Source organism: Gopherus flavomarginatus, chromosome 21, assembly GCF_025201925.1.
Source record: "Gopherus flavomarginatus isolate rGopFla2 chromosome 21, rGopFla2.mat.asm, whole genome shotgun sequence".
Taxonomy (NCBI): Eukaryota; Metazoa; Chordata; order Testudines; family Testudinidae; genus Gopherus; species Gopherus flavomarginatus.
This window is the reverse complement of record NC_066637.1, coordinates 11,524,880-11,540,200: the sequence shown is the minus strand read 5'-3', so window position 1 is coordinate 11,540,200 and position 15,321 is coordinate 11,524,880. Positions and strand designations below refer to the sequence as shown.

Sequence of the window (15,321 nt, the reverse complement as noted above, 5' to 3'; positions counted from 1 at the left end):
GGAGCCCCATCTTTCCTACAGACACCTCTGATGTAACTCTATTGGCTTCAGTGCAGTTGTGACAGTGCCATCTTGGCCAATGCACCAGCCATTGAACTGGGGACCTCCAGAGCTAGAAGCCTGAGTAGCTACAACTTAAGAGAAAGAATCAAGGCTCCCTAGGTAGGGCTGCATCCAACTTGTATCCTCCGTGGCTCAGACACACAGGGGGATCTGTAAACACACTCACCAGTGGGTTACACAGTTATACCAGAGGTGAATTTTGCCTGCGACATTCAGGGACTCTTTCCAGATTCAGTCCTGGCGTAAATGGCTGCATGCTGAAGTCAGTGGCATTACACGCACTTAGATCAGGACTGAATACGGCCTGATGTGTTTTAAAGGAGGCCTCTCTCTGTGGTGTTGCTGAAAGACTGTGGGTGAACTCCACGTTACACTCCCTGAGACGCAGGTCCTCCGCAAGGCATTGGGAGTTCATGGCAGTTCCTTCTTTCAGAGGGTAAACACTGTCTGTCTGTGTTTTAAGGCAGCTGGGTGGGGTCAGATGTTTGTAGATGGGCTTTGAGTTTCTGAATGGCAGAGCTTTCCCTCTAATGTGGTGTATTTCTCCCTCTGTCTCTTTCCAGCTGAAAGAAGTATATGCACTGACGCAACCTCAGGAAAATCCAAGATGGCTGCCAAGCGCAAAGGCGGCCTGAAGCTAAATGCGATCTGTGCCAAGCTCAGCCGCCAGGTGGTCTTCGATCATGGGGGATCGGAACAGGTGCGGTTGGACAAGGGTCCCCAGAGGGAAAGCGGCAACAAGGAACCGCCCCAGCCTGAGACCAAGGACCTGGGGGCCAAATTTTCTGATGGACTTAACCGTGTTCAGAAGATAGAAGAGGACAAGCGGAGGGAAGTGATTGAGAAGTGGGTGAACGGGGAGTACAATGACGAGACCCTGCTGGGCCGAGCAGAGGGCAAGGAATGTAAGGCCACCGAGAGCGTGGAGGTGCCTCCCGAAGGGGTTTACATGGTACAGCCCAAGGGCTGCAGCGATGAAGAAGATAACGGGGACGAGGCAGACGGCAGCTTCCCGAACGACAGGGATTCGGATGGGCCTAGCTCCAAGGATGAAAGTTACCGACCTTCCAGCGGCCAGACGGTCTCCAAGCTGTCTGGAGGAGCTGCCTCAGGTAAATCATTGCCCCATTTACCATCCCGCACAATGGAATCCCGAGACCAGCATTTTAGGCAGGGTAGTGTGAGTGACCTCAGTTGCCCTATGTCCGTTGGGTAAGCTTGACTATCGGAGCAAAGGAGTGAGCTGCATTTTCAGAGCCCCTAAGTTCTCTACTGCAGTGGGCGGGCTGCTCTGTGATTTACAGCTGGAAGCTGCTCTTGAAGTCCCACTGCCTTGGAACCCCTTCTGGGGATTCCTTCATCTGGGTAGATCCCAAATCCCACCCCTGGATTCCTTCAACGAGTGGATCCCAGATCCCACCCCTGGATTCCTTTATCTGGGTGGATCCCAGATTTCTTTATCTAAGTGGCTCCCATCCCACTGACCCCTTTATCTGGTTGAATCCATCCCCCGCCCCACAGATCCCTGTATATAATTTAGGTGAAGATAAAGGCATTTGGCACTACATTTCATGTTCAGGTTTCCCAGTGGAGGACAGGACCCAAGCTGCTCTCCTAGCCGAACCTCCAGTAGACTGCCAGTGTATTTATACACACACTTGCCTGCGCGCTCCCCAGTATATGGCAGGCAGGTTTGTGTAAGGAATATGGATGGTTAGACCACAGGCTTGGATAAACAGAAGGGCTGTGCTGTGTGTGTGTGTGTGTGTGTGTGTGTGTGTGTGTGTGTGTGTGTGTGTGTGTGTGTGTGTGTGTGTGTGTGTGTGTGTGTGTGTGCTGCCTTCAGGATATTTGTGTCTGTTGCAAGTAAGTTCATGTGCACATACATGTTTGTTGCATGTGTTCACATTTATGTATATGTGGTGTGTCTGTGTTTTTGTGTGAATGCTGCACACGTTTTTGTGTGTGTGCATGTAGGTTGCATGTGTCCATGCAAGTCTTTGGCTGCTGTGCGTGTTTGTTTATGCCCATGTGTGCAGATTGAAGGCAACAGCTCTGGGTGTAACTTGCAAGCTATTGTTATTTCTTCTTATCTAAGGTGAGCCTTGAAAAGAGTCCAGGTGAATGAAGGAGCTGCAGTGTGGGCAGATTAGCTTGGAGATTAGAACTGAGTGTAAGGCTGTGTCTACACTGCCACTTTCAGCACTAAAACTTTAGTCATTCCGGAGTGTGAAAAACACACAGCCCTGAGTGACAAAAATTTTAGCGCTGAAAAGCACCAGTATAGACAGCACTTTATCGCTGGGTGCTGGATAAAGCTACCACCTCTCATTCGGGGTGGGGCTTTTTATCACTGAGAGAGCTCTCCCTTGGCGATAAAGCGTGTCTATACTGCTCATGTCACAGCGCTGCCGCGGTCATGCTGTAACGTGGGCTGTGTAGACATACCCTTAGAGAGGACTCCTTACCCTCTCCTTCAGAGGAGCAACACTGCCACTGGCCCAGTGACAAACACCTCCGACTTGGACACCACAATCTTCCACTGCTTTGTTTAGTTCTGTGAAGAAACCAGATTTCTCCTGACAGAGAAAACTTCCTTTCGTTCTTCCTGTGATTGACTGATTTATTATTGTCAACATCCCCTCTATTGATATTAAACCCAGCCACATAACAGACACACTGTACATCCAGGTTCTTTCCTCAGTTCCAAGGTTATCCTAGCCAGACAGGCTGAAGGGAGTTTGAGGTTTACCCCCGGAGTGGTGATGCCATCTTACTCCAGTCCTTTGTAAGGTGCTTTGTGGAAAGCTCTGTCCTGCTCTTTATACCCTGTTAGGGTGACCAGATAGCAAGTGTGAAAAATTGGGACAAGGGTGGAGGGTAATAGGCACCTGTATAAGACAAAGCCTTGAATATCGGGACTGTCCCTGTAAAATTGGGATACCTGGTCACCCTGTACTCTGTGGTAACACTCGCTGCAGTCAGGGACCTATACTCATGACTCAGAGAATCGATGAATTCCCAAGCCCTCGGGCTCTCCTGTCTGCCCCTTACTCCCCAGCACACCAGTGCCTGAATTCTGATTGGTGCATTACCCCTTCTAGGGGTGTTTCCCCCTCGTGGTTACGTGCAATTTTAGAATTTTAGTTTACTCCTGACGCAGAGAAATTCAGGGTCAGATTTGGCTCAGGCTGAATTTATCAAGAGGCACTGGTGGCCTGTATGTGTGTGCTGGGGGGAAGCCCAGGATGAATTATTTCATTCCTGGAGTGGCCAATGTCTCCAGATCAACATCCAGGGCCATTTAAGTACCAAGTGTGGATGGAAGCTCAAAACTGACGGAATTCCCCAGTGTAGAGTTGGCCCCTCCTGCTGAGATCTAGATCTGTCACACACTTGGGTTGAATCTCTTGATAGAAAGATCACACCTCCCCCGTCTGAGCATTTTGCAAATCCATCAAACTTTCCCTCTTTTGTGTGTGCATGTGTTTTCCTCCTCCTGCTAATAATGCAGCCGAAGCTCATCTCCGTCTGTCCGTTCCCCTTCTGGAGAGGCACATTCTCTAGTCTTTGCGAGTTCAGTGGCAGCGCACATAATTATGCATATAAGATATAAACAGAGCTGTTTAATTATCCTTCGCCACATCAGTGACAGAGTAATTAACAAACATTGCAAGATCAATGAGGAAAAGTGTGACCTTCAGTTTCCTTTGATAGGAAAGCCCTTGTCGTTCCCAGACACAAGGTGATTGCGCCTGGACTCCGTTTGTAGTTTGGTTTAATTCCCCTTCATTGGCCCTTCCCCCCACTGTTTGCAGCTCAGATTTGCAAAAAAGCCAAAGGGGGTGGGGGAAAGGGAGAAAATAGAAGTATGTGGCCAACCTGTGGTAACTAAAGAGGAGCTAGTGGTAAGAGGAAAGAGGGTTGCCAGCAATGTGCCTTTTTACATCCAGAGCATCAAAGGATCACAGGCGAATGCATTCAGTTCTTGTGAGCAAGCAGGCCATGAGTGTGCAAGGTAATAGCACATACTATGCCCGAATGGCAGGCACAGCCATAGGGGTTGACACACAAACAGAGGCACGTGCAGGTTTCATGCATGTGTTTTGAGAGTCCTATTGGAAATGTGCCCCTGACTTCTCCCTGTAAACCATGGGCTGAGGATTTCTTTCTTTGGGAAGGGTTGAGTTATCCTTGTTTTCTCTATTCATTTAAGCCAGTCCAAATTCTGGGCTTGTCCAGATATTCAGACCTGGTATAACAGGGTGCAACTCCCATTGACTTAGATGGGGCTGCAGTTGCTGACACGAGGGAGGAATTTGACCCTGTGGCTTGAAAAAGAGGCTGTCTGGGCTTAGAGCAGGTGTATGGGAGGCAGGATTGTAGCTCTAGGGTTCTGGCTTGTCAGGGCACTCGCCCAGTTTATGTGGCCTCCAGATAACTACTTAGAGACCTTTCATCAGGGCTCCTTCCTCTTTCATTCACGTCTTCCACTAAACTCTCCTGGGATCTGATCCTGCATCTCTGCCAATTTGCAACTTGACACCTTCTCCAGGGGATTTCTTTCTGCTGCCCAGAATCAGAAGTCCTATCAGACTGGATTGAGTGGAGTGTGCAGAGAGCTTGCTGAGGACTGGCCTGAGCGTCAGCCTTCAGGGCCAGCTTTTCGAGCCCCCAAACTGAGAAGCAAGATGGGACTCAGCCCAGGAGACACAATGAAAGGTGAAATCACCTGTGGAGGGGCAGTCTTTTTCTCTGCCTGGTTCCCTCAGACACAGGGGGTTGACAAGAGCTGATCTGAATGCGAGTCAGCTCCCAGCCTCACCTTGTGTGTCTTCCCAAATCTGAAAAGCGGGTGTTTGTCCGGAGATGGGTGACAGAATCTGTCACCAACACACAAACATGACTCCTTCGTTCTCACACATCCACAACCCTTGTACCCGGACTGATGCACGCTTCCCTACACATACTTTTATACACACCCACACGGCCGTACGCACACCAGTCTTACAGTCTGTCCCACAGTAGGATGGTAGGGATAGTCCCCCGGAGCCTTTTTCTCTCTGAGCTTTCAAAGTTTCTTTCATTTAACTATTTATTTATTTGTTTGCTTTATTTATTAAGCCTACTCCATCAGAAGGTGAACGTCTCCTCTTCTTCCCCCAGACCCTCCCATAAAGGGGTTTCCTTCCCACTTACAATTTCCTGGACAACCTCCCGCGCTAAGAAGCATTTCAGGGGCATGCACCAGCACCCAGTTTCTCGCTTCTTTACCCTGTATCCCCAAAATTGGCGTGGTTTCCCCTCCTGGCCATGACAACCGACAAAGCCCCATCTGGGACGCCCCATCCCCCGGTGTCCAGACCTTGCGCTCCATTTGGGCTGTTTTGCTTTTCCTTCCATATATAGTGTGCTGCTGCCGGCTATTTTTAGCCCCTTTTTTTTTTGCTCGCTCTGGATCCTTCATGATACGATAGCTGCTCCGAGACACACAGATCTCTGCTCTTTGGCAATGCCCACAAATGGAGAGCAGCGGCAGGGGGAGAGGGAGCCCTTTGTTATCGTGCAGAAGGGGAGAGAAAAATGTGCGGCAGGAAGAAGAGGACGGTGAGGGAGAGAGGCAGACCCAGGGACCGTGCTGCCCAGGGCAAAGGGGGTTCAACAGTTATTGGGGAGGAGCACAGCCTCAGTGCAATATCCTCTCCTCAAGGGTTCACCCCCCCTTCGCCCGCCCCACTGTCAGGAATGGGGGACCAGGTGGCTCAGTGAATTGGGATCAGGATAATGCAGCTGTTGGCCTCTAGGTCTGTAGTTCAATAAAATAGTTCCCAGCTATTGTGGCTCTTCGGCGGTTTGTGTGAAATGAAGTGGGTGGGTCTCCCAGTGGGCAGCTGTCCATGCTGTAGCCGCCACAGCTGGCTCTCGCATGCCTCTGTCTTGGAAGCCAAGGGCTGGCTGGGCTTTGGGGACTCTCTCTCGTGGGTGCTCCTGCAGGTCTGGGTCGAGGCACGCCAGCTGGGCAGAGTGCAGAAGAAACCTGTCCTGCTTTGCCTGAGATCTGCTTTGTTGGGGATAAAGAGGGGCCACCAGGATGGTTGCTCTCCCAGAACCTTTAATGTGATCATCCAGTATCAATTTGATCAAAGGAGAAGCAAAGTGGAGGCTGTGGCTTGTGGGACTGGAGGTGAACAGCCAGTTCAGGTGAAATGAAAAGGGACTGCTGCAATCCTCCTTGGGACCTGAGCTCCGCCCCAGACTCTGTCCAGGTTTAGAAAAGCCCAAGAGCCCCTCTGTGTGCCCCTCCACCCCCCTCATTTTGTGTTTTCAATTACCAAAGGTGATTTCCAATCCCAGTGGTGCAGTTTCCAGCAGCTCACAGGGCAGCATCTCCCAGCCTCAGAGGGAAATTCTGGGTTTCCCAGGTCTCTTTTAAGGGTTTGGGTGTTTAATTTGTGCAAGGTCTGAGCCAGCCTGGGAGCTGCAAAGTTGACCTGGAATGTGGGATCCAAAAATGGGGTCTCCCAGCTGCTTCTTCCTTTGCTTGTGCTTCAGTCTGGGAATTGGGAAGCCCAGGGCAAGGAGGTGCAGCTGGGACAGAGGGAAGGGGGGTTGTTTCTCACCTCTTTGATCTCTCCACCAGTTCTGCTCTGAGATGGGGCAAAGGTTTTGTGGATTTTACCTAAACCACAACTTGGTCTTCCACCTGTTATGACTTCTGTAGGATTCCTCTGTGTGTGTGTGTGTATGTGCGCGTGTGTGTGTGTGCGCGCGTGCACATGCAGGTCGTAGACACAGCAATGTTCTGATGAATACGGATCATCCCCACCCTTCAAGAGAAGGGGTAGGGACTGGCTGGCCCTGCCTTCCAGGGCAGCCATTAAAGCCAGCAATCACTGACTGGTTTAATTTCCTTTCAGATCCCTCCATGCTGCCCTTTTCCCTTTGCAGTTTGACTCGGGGTGGATGGGGTTTCACCAGGCCTGGGAGTCTGGGGAAACATGAGGGAGACCAAGGATCACTTTACAGGTCCAAAGAGAGATGAAAAGCAGAAGAGGGGAGACCAATTTAGCAGGAACAGGAAAATCGTAGACCCAGGGGGCATTTTATGGGATTAATCACTTCCATTGGGGCTATAGGGTTACGTTTGGGGTGGGGGTGGAGAAGAGGGAAAGGCAGCAAAAAAGTGAAAAGCATTAAAGCAGCAGGAAATGCTTTAATGCCTCGGCGTGTGTAAGTGAAAGGTGATGCCCTTGGGATCTCAGAGTGGTGAGGGGCCACGGGAGGGTGGGAAAGGAGGAGGTGAAAAGGGCCCACCCCTGTGAGAGGAGCTCTAGATTCCTGAGGTTTTTTTCCTCCTTTCTTCTTTTGTGATGTATCATTTTCTGAGCCTAGTTATCAAGTCCTAAGTAAGGGGGCCCGGTTCTGCATTCAGGCACCTGTCTAGACTGACACTGAGAAACTCACATGGCTATTTGAGGGCTGGTATGCCACTTAGGGACAGTACATAGAGGCCTGGACATCCTGCTGGAGGGGAAATTGCACCCCTGGTGTGTGACTGGCTGGTCAATCTGTTCTTATTCCTAGTGTCTGGGTATAGTACAGGTAGGAGCACACGGTCTTTGGATCCAAGACACTGGTGCTGAGCAGTGGAAAGGAGCAGTGTGCTCGACCGGCTCTCAGTGCCACTGTCCTGATTCTATATCCTAGCTTAGCAGGCACCTCCTCAGACCTTTGCTGCAAGCGTCGGCCTCATGCTCTGTGTCAGTGGGACTTTGGCAATTCCATGGCCATGTGCCAGGTATACAGGCCAGCACTGCAGCAGGGTTTATGCCCCATGTGCCTGGCTGCATTGGGCATCACTGATGTAGGCCCAGCAGAAGTTTTCAGTGCCCATTGCAGGGTCCTGTTTTCTCCATCAGTCTCTTCCCCTGCACACCCTGGGGAGTCAAGAAACCCCTGGACCTAGGAGTCTGCTTCTTGGTCAGGCCGGTGTGTTCAGGAGCATTTGTGCATGTGTGTGTGGCACAGCTATCTGTCAGATCCCTGGATCCCAGGGATCTATTTTAACCCCTGGGATCTGTCGAGCTCTCGCTCTTCCTTTCCTTCCTCTCTCAGCTCTCTTCCTTTCCAGCCGTCTTTCAAGGCAGTGCTAATTCTCTCTGCGAATCAAAACGATTGTGGCTTCCCCATGCCAGGAACCCCCTTCCTGCTACTGCCGTACCTGCCCTCGCTGGCTCTCCCTCTCCCTATGAAAGATGGTGCTCGCCCGCAAGAGTTAGAGTGAGTGATTGGGAAAGATGACGAGGGAGGTTTGAAGGACTCCTGCACACAGTAAATCTTCACTCTGCAGGAGAAAGGGAGAGGAGGAGGAGGAACGCTGTGTCAGACTGAAGCCTAAATGAGTCCGAGCTGGCACGTCCTAGCAATCTTTATTTCCTCCTTTACACTGATATTGGGTGACCTCCAGACCCATGTTCTTCCCGTCCTGGTGACCAGCAAAACTGCCTGAGGGAGTGAGTGGGGGAGGAAGGGAGCTCCAAGGAGAACAGCCCTCCCCACTCTCCTTAGCACACCCCTAGAGAGAACAGCCCTCACCTCCAGCCCCCACCCAGGCAGAACATCCCTCCCCACCACGGTCAGCCCACGTCTCAGGGAGGAACAACCCTCCTCCACCCAGTTTGCGTAGCCTTCGGCCAGCACAGCCTGCTTCCCACCCTAGGGCAGGGTGGGGGGGATATGGATGCTCATAGCAGGGATACAGCTGTCTTTCCTGAACTGTAATGCCTTTGGGGGTCAGTAGGGGCTCCCCACCCGCCCATCAGGTCTCAGAGGGAAATGCTTAAGAGGAGCTTCACGGGAAAGAGACTTTAGCAAAACAATGGCAGGGGTTGGAATGGCCATGGAGCAGTGGTTCTCAACCTGCGGCCCAATCAGCACACAGTTGCGGCCCGTGTGACATCCTCAGGGCCATACAGGTAGTCTATATAATGTGTGGATGTCGCCCACATAACACATAGAGAGCTGCATATGTGGCCCACAATGGTAAATAGCAGGGGTCGGCAACCTTTCAGAAGCGGTGTGCTGAGTCTTCATTTATTCACTCTAATTTAAGGTTTCGCGTGCCAGTAATACATTTTAACGTTTTTAGAAGGTCTCTTTCTATAAGTCTATAATATATAACTAAACTATTGTATGCAAAGTAAATAAGGTTTTTAAAATGTTTAAGAAACTTCATTTAAAATTATATTAAAATGCAGAGCCCCTCCTGGACCAGTGGCCAGGACCCGGGCAGTGTGAGTACCATTGAAAATCAGCTCGCGTGCCATAGGTTGCCTACCCCTGGTAAATAGGTTGAGAATCGCTGCCATGGAGATTAACCCCCCCCACACACACACACAGCCTCCTCCTCTCTCTTCCTCCCCAACCTCTCCTTACCCTTCTTGTCTTACCTCCACTTCCCCCCTCGCCCCTCTTCATTTTCTCTCTCACCCCCTCATCTCCACACCTCTGCTTCTCTCTGTTCATGCCTCCTACCCCCTCCTTTTCTCCACTCCACTTTGCCTCTCTCCCCTTGCCCCAAACACACGCTGCCTTCCCCCTTTCCCCTCGCCCCCATCCAAACACAACCTGCCTTCTCCCCTCACCCTCCCCCCCCACCCGTACATACACACCCACACCCACTGGGATGCAGTTGCACAAACCCTGGCATATTGGCACTGGCCTCACTTTCAGTAAAATTACTTTTTCTTCATATTAGGCCAAGGCAAGAGTGCAGAGACATTTATGAAACTTTGTTTAATGTACTGAAAAGCCATCGGCTAGAACATTTAGGAAATTGATTTTCCTGGCATTGATGAACTCTTTTTATTTTACCCCAGTATTAATTACTTTTTTTTTTAAAACAAATTAATTTAAGAGTCGTAAAACCTAACAAGTGAGCCAAACGTCAGTAGATCATATTCCCCTCTTCCCCCCCTTCCCACTGCCGACGCTGGTACGGGAGAAGAGGAGAATCCACCCCTTGCATGACTCTTTGTCTCTCCATCTCTCTGCAGGGGAAGCTTCATCCCTGCGCGATTATGCGGCCACCACCATGAACGAGTTCCTGGGCATGTTTGGCTACAATGACCAGAACATGCGGGATGAGCTGACCCGCAAGATCAGCTTCGACAAGCTGAACGCTGCTACCTCAGAGGCTTCCTCTGCCACTGCTTCCCTCCCTGGCGAGGACGCCATGAGCAAGCGAGCCCGCTTCTCTAAGTACGAGGAGTATATCCGCAAGCTCAAGGCCGGTGAGCAGCTCTCCTGGCCCATCCACCCGGCCAAGTCTGAGGAGCTGAGCTCCAGGCTGGGCAAGGAGGCTTCATCAGTGCTGACACAGCCCATCCGAGCACTGCCGGGGCCTGATGCCACCCTGCTAACAGAGACCAAAGCCACCATTCTGCCCTTGCCCTCTCCGAGCAGCTCCCAGATGCAAGGCCTGATGTCGCGGGCCTCCAAGTATGACTTCTTCATCCAGAAGCTGAAGACGGGTGAGAGCATCAGGCCGCAGAACGGCAACACCTACAAGAAGGCCTCCAAGTATGACCTGGAGAATGTGAAGTACTTGCATCTCTTTAAGCCCGGCGAGGGCAGCCCAGATATGGGAGGAGCCATTGCCTTTAAGACAGGCAAGGTGGGCCGGCCTTCCAAGTACGATGTGAGGAACATCCAGAAGCTCACTCCAGTCAAGGCTCCAACACCTAGCCTGGCCCCCAACCCTCTCTCCAGTACCCCCAGCAGTGCTCCAGTGGCTGGGCCCGAGCAGCCCGTCTCCTTGCCGTTCAACACCCCTGAGTACCTGAAGTCGACCTTCTCCAAGACGGACTCCATCACGACCGGGACAGTCTCTACGGTCAAGTAAGTCTCCTCCTATTTTTCTCTTCTTTGCATTCATCAAGGAAACAAACCCAGTTGCGGGGGGGCAGATTAAAAAGATATTTACTCTCCTCTGACACTGTCCTCCTCTTGATTTCTTCAGTAGGAGCTTTTTGATTCAAATTCTGGCTAATGGCTGAGGATGGGCACGGGCACCTTCTTGGTTCTCACAGTCCCAATTCTTACCCTGAGCCTAAGCTATTGGGCCTGCATTGGACCTGGGAATACAATAGAGAAAAGTGCTGGAGTGATCAGTTCACCAGTTCCCATAGGGCAGTGGTTTTCAAATAGGAGTACGCGAGAAAAATCCTGTAATGGCGGATAATATCCCTTACAGACCTTTTCTTTCTGTTTTCATCAGTATATTATGACCTGATCTCAGACGGGGGTATGTGGTAGACTACACTATTTGGGAAAGGGTATGCAACCTAAAAAGTTTGAAAACCATTGCCACTGAGCAAAGCCAGCATCAGCAGCTGAAGCCAGGAGCTAAGTTCTGGAGCCCGGCACCTTAATGCAAAGATGTAGGAAGCCATGAAACTTAGCAGAGCATGTTAGTGAGAGGTACTAGGCTGTGAAACAGTCTCCCAAGGGAAATGGTGGAAATCCTGTTGTTTGGGACATTTAAATCTAGGAACTCAGCCTGCAGTGTGTGGGGTATGGATTGGTTGTCTGATTGGCCCACCTCATCTTTAATGTCCTGATTCTAAGCAAGGAAAACTTCAATTAAGGGGTTGTGAGGAACAATCCCCAGCATTGATGGGCTTCTAGCCTTCTTGAGCCCATCAGCTCCAATAGCCATGCACAGATACTGCTGTCCCCTTGGGAAGTGTCTGTGGAAACAAGATGCAGAAAGAAGAGCTGCCATCGACACTCACAGGTCAGAATCATGGCTGTTTTTTTTCTCTCTGTCTTCCAAATCTCCTAAACAACCAGCCCTGCCTGGATTAGGGCCCAAATCTGTTCCCACTGAAGTCAGCGATTTGATGATTAGATTAGATGTTCCTGTGCTGTATGACACATGAGGCAACCCAGTGTTTCCGCCTCCATCTGTCTAATGCCACATTTCTTGCTCCATTGTAATCTGTTTCCAAAATAGCAACATCTTTCTCAATGGTTTTATTATAGGTCATCTGTAGTCCTCCTCTTCTCCATCTTTCACCAAGTGGTATCCAGTCACAGGCTTGTCTAGGAACAGCGTTTTTTGACATGTGTACAACATATCCACCCCCTTTCTCGAATCATTGTCTGCTGGCCAGTCCTTTATAACACATCAGCATTGGTTCCTTTATCCCACCAGCAAACCCCAAGTATTCTCTGCAGGTATCTCTGATGGAATGTGTTAAGTTTCTTGTTGTGGGCTTCCAGCATTTTCTAAGTTTTGTAAGAAGATAACAATATGGATATCACAGTGACATTGTATAACCTTATCTTGGTCCTTGTGTGAATCTCTCTATTTTTCCAAACATTTGTCATTCTCAGAAAAGCTTCGGTTTCCTTCCCAGTTCTTGGTTTCACCTACCTGTGAGTTGGCCATCAACACTGATTGTGCTTCTGAGATATACAAATTTGTTAACCATGTTGTCTTCTTCACTATCAATCACATATACACCAGTACTGCTGGCTCTTTCAACCATCATAACTCCTCTTCCAGCGACCCCGAAGTCAGTTGCATAACGCCCATTGACTTCACTTAGATGTATCTTTTCAATCTGACCCATTTCTTGCATTGACAGCCACGGTTGAGTAAAACTTCTTCTCAGCTGTGGCAGGGAGATTCACATGCCATGTCTGACAAACCCACTGCCTCAGTTGGCACTAGTAGCCACCTCTGCCTTGTTGGCAGACTCTGCACAGGGGCCAAGGATTGAATGAGCTATGAAGAAACCCAAAGACTTTGTCTGCACAAGGATTATTTCTCCTTTTGCTATCCCTGGTGCAGCTCCACAGGCGGGAACACTGGGGGAGACACCCATGTAGACAAGGTGCCCATGGCCACCAGCACCTTAACAACCATGTTTTGTAGACCTGCTCTGAGTGAAGTTAGATGCCATGGCACTTAAAACACCAGGGACTGCTTGGAGCCTTGTCTGTGCTAAGTTCCAGACGGTGCCACTGGAATGATAAAAACAATGGTGAGGAATCCTAGTATAGACACAGCCCTAGAGGTGTCCCCTTGAGGTAAAGGCTGAGGCACATTGGCTGGCATTGAGGACAAAGCTAATACAGCTTCCACTAATCTTCTGTAGATAAACAAAACTTGGGCTCTCCCATCAATCTGGCATTCAGTTAATGAAAAATGGCTCAACATCCAGATTTGCTCCGCTTTCCCCAAGACCTCACACATAAGAATAACCAAACTGGGTCAGAACAAAGGTTCATTTAGGCCAGTAACCTGTCTTCCAGCAGTGGCCAGTGCCAGATGCTTCAGAGGGAATGAACAGAACAGGGCAATTATCAAGTGATCCATCCCCTGTCATCTAGTCCTAGCTTCTGGCAGTCCGAAGTTTAGGGACACCAAGAGCATAGGGATGCATCTCTGACCATCTTGGCTAATAGTTATTGATGGACCTATCGTCCAGAAATTCTCTCATTCTTTTTTGAACCCAGTTATACTTTTGGCCTTCGCAACATCTCCTGGCAACGAGTTCCACAGGTTGACTGAGTGTTGTGTGAAGTACTTCCTTATGTTTGTTTTAAATCTGTTTCCTGTTCATTTCATTGGGTGACGCCTGGTTCTTGTCTTAGGTGAAGGGGGAAATAGCATTTCCTTTTTCACTTTCTCCACACCATTCGTGATTGTATAGACCTTTATCATATCCCCCGTTAGTCTCTTTTCTAAAAGGAACAGTCCCAGTCTTTTTAATCCCGCCTTATATGGAAGCTGCCCTATACCCCTCCTCATTTTTATTCCCTTTTCTGTACTTTTTCCAATTCATTTTCTTTTTTTTAGGTAGGCCAACAGCATTCAAGCTGTGGGCGTACCATAGATTTATACAGTGGTATTAAACTATTTTTTCTCTTAATATCTATCTTTTTCCTAATGGTTCCTAACATTGCTAGCTTTTTTGACTGCCACTGCACATTGAGCGAATGTTTTCAGAGACTTATCTACGATGATGCCACAATCTCTTTCTTGAGTGTTAACAGCTAATTTAGACCCCATCATTTTGTATGTAGCATTGGGATTATGTTTTCCATTGTGCATTACACAACACTGAATTTCATCTGCCATTTTGTTGCCCAGTCACCTAGTTTTGTGAGATCCCTTTGTATTGCTTCACAGTCAGCTTTGGACCTAGCTATCTTGAGTAGTTTTGTATCATCTGCAAACTTTGCCACCTCACTGTTCACCCCTTTTTCCAGATCATTTATGAATATGTTGAACAGGACTGGTTCCATGTACAGATCCTTGGGGGACCCATTGTTTACCTCTGTCCACTATGAACATTAACCATTTATTCCTACCTTTTGTTTGGTATCTTTTGACCAATTACTGATCCATGAAAGGATCTTCCCTCTTATCCCATGACTGCTTACTTTGCTGAAGAGCCTTTGATGAGGGACGTTATCAAAAGCTCTCTGAAAGTCCAAGTAGATTATATCTACTGGATCACCACCCTTGTCTAATAGATTGGTGAGACATGATTCCCCTTTACAAAAAACATGTCGACTCTTTCCCAATATATCGTATTCATCTATGTGTCTGATGATCCTGTTCTTTACCACACACCAAGATCATGTGAAGAAGGGGGGCACATGATTGTGGCCAGGTGTAGAGTTTAGACAGGCTGTTTCTGCAATGGAAACTCTGCTGCCCTGGTACATGGGGTCAGACTAAATGATCTAAAGGTCCCTTCTGACCTTGAATCTCAAAATGTCTGGGTGCAAATACGGAGGAAGGGACATGGTTTGCTCCACTTCCTTGTTCCTTGGTTTGGATTCTCTTGCCTCTCACTTGGCACCTTGTTGAGGCCTGAAATATTTTTTGTGTGAGATAGCTACTGTCACCCATTACCACGGCTGCCTGGTTTTGCTCCCACATATTCACCACAGAGACCTCTGTGGCAGCTGAGGGGAGAGGCCCCTGCTTCCTGGCCCTCTTGCCTTTCCACTGGTTTAAGCACCAATAGCTTTGGGTTGTAGAACTCAGCTGGGACTTTCTGATGTCAGCCCCTGTGTGTATACAGCCTGTTCAGTGCATCAGTCTGCTTTTGTCAGCCAGGCGTCCCCTTGGGTCATTGATAGCAGGGCCAGCACCTACATGCCACATGTCGTGGGATGACAGATCCCATTGAGGCCACCCAACTGCCTCTTTCCTGTAGAGAGGAAGGCTGATCT

At 49.4% G+C, this 15,321-nt stretch overlaps 1 protein-coding gene across 7 annotated transcripts in view; it reads left to right on the top strand.

The window, feature by feature from the left end:
• The window catches only part of CASZ1 (castor zinc finger 1), a 266,799-nt gene that overhangs the window by 196,501 nt on the left and 54,977 nt on the right, over positions 1-15,321 (top strand). For all 7 annotated transcript variants that reach the window (XM_050931813.1, XM_050931808.1, XM_050931811.1 and 4 more), the window contains 2 exons: positions 627-1,175; positions 10,119-10,962. In XM_050931813.1, coding sequence (XP_050787770.1) covers positions 671-1,175; positions 10,119-10,962 — 1,349 coding nt within the window. In that variant the 5' untranslated portion in view covers positions 627-670. The remainder of the gene's footprint in view (positions 1-626; positions 1,176-10,118; positions 10,963-15,321) is intronic.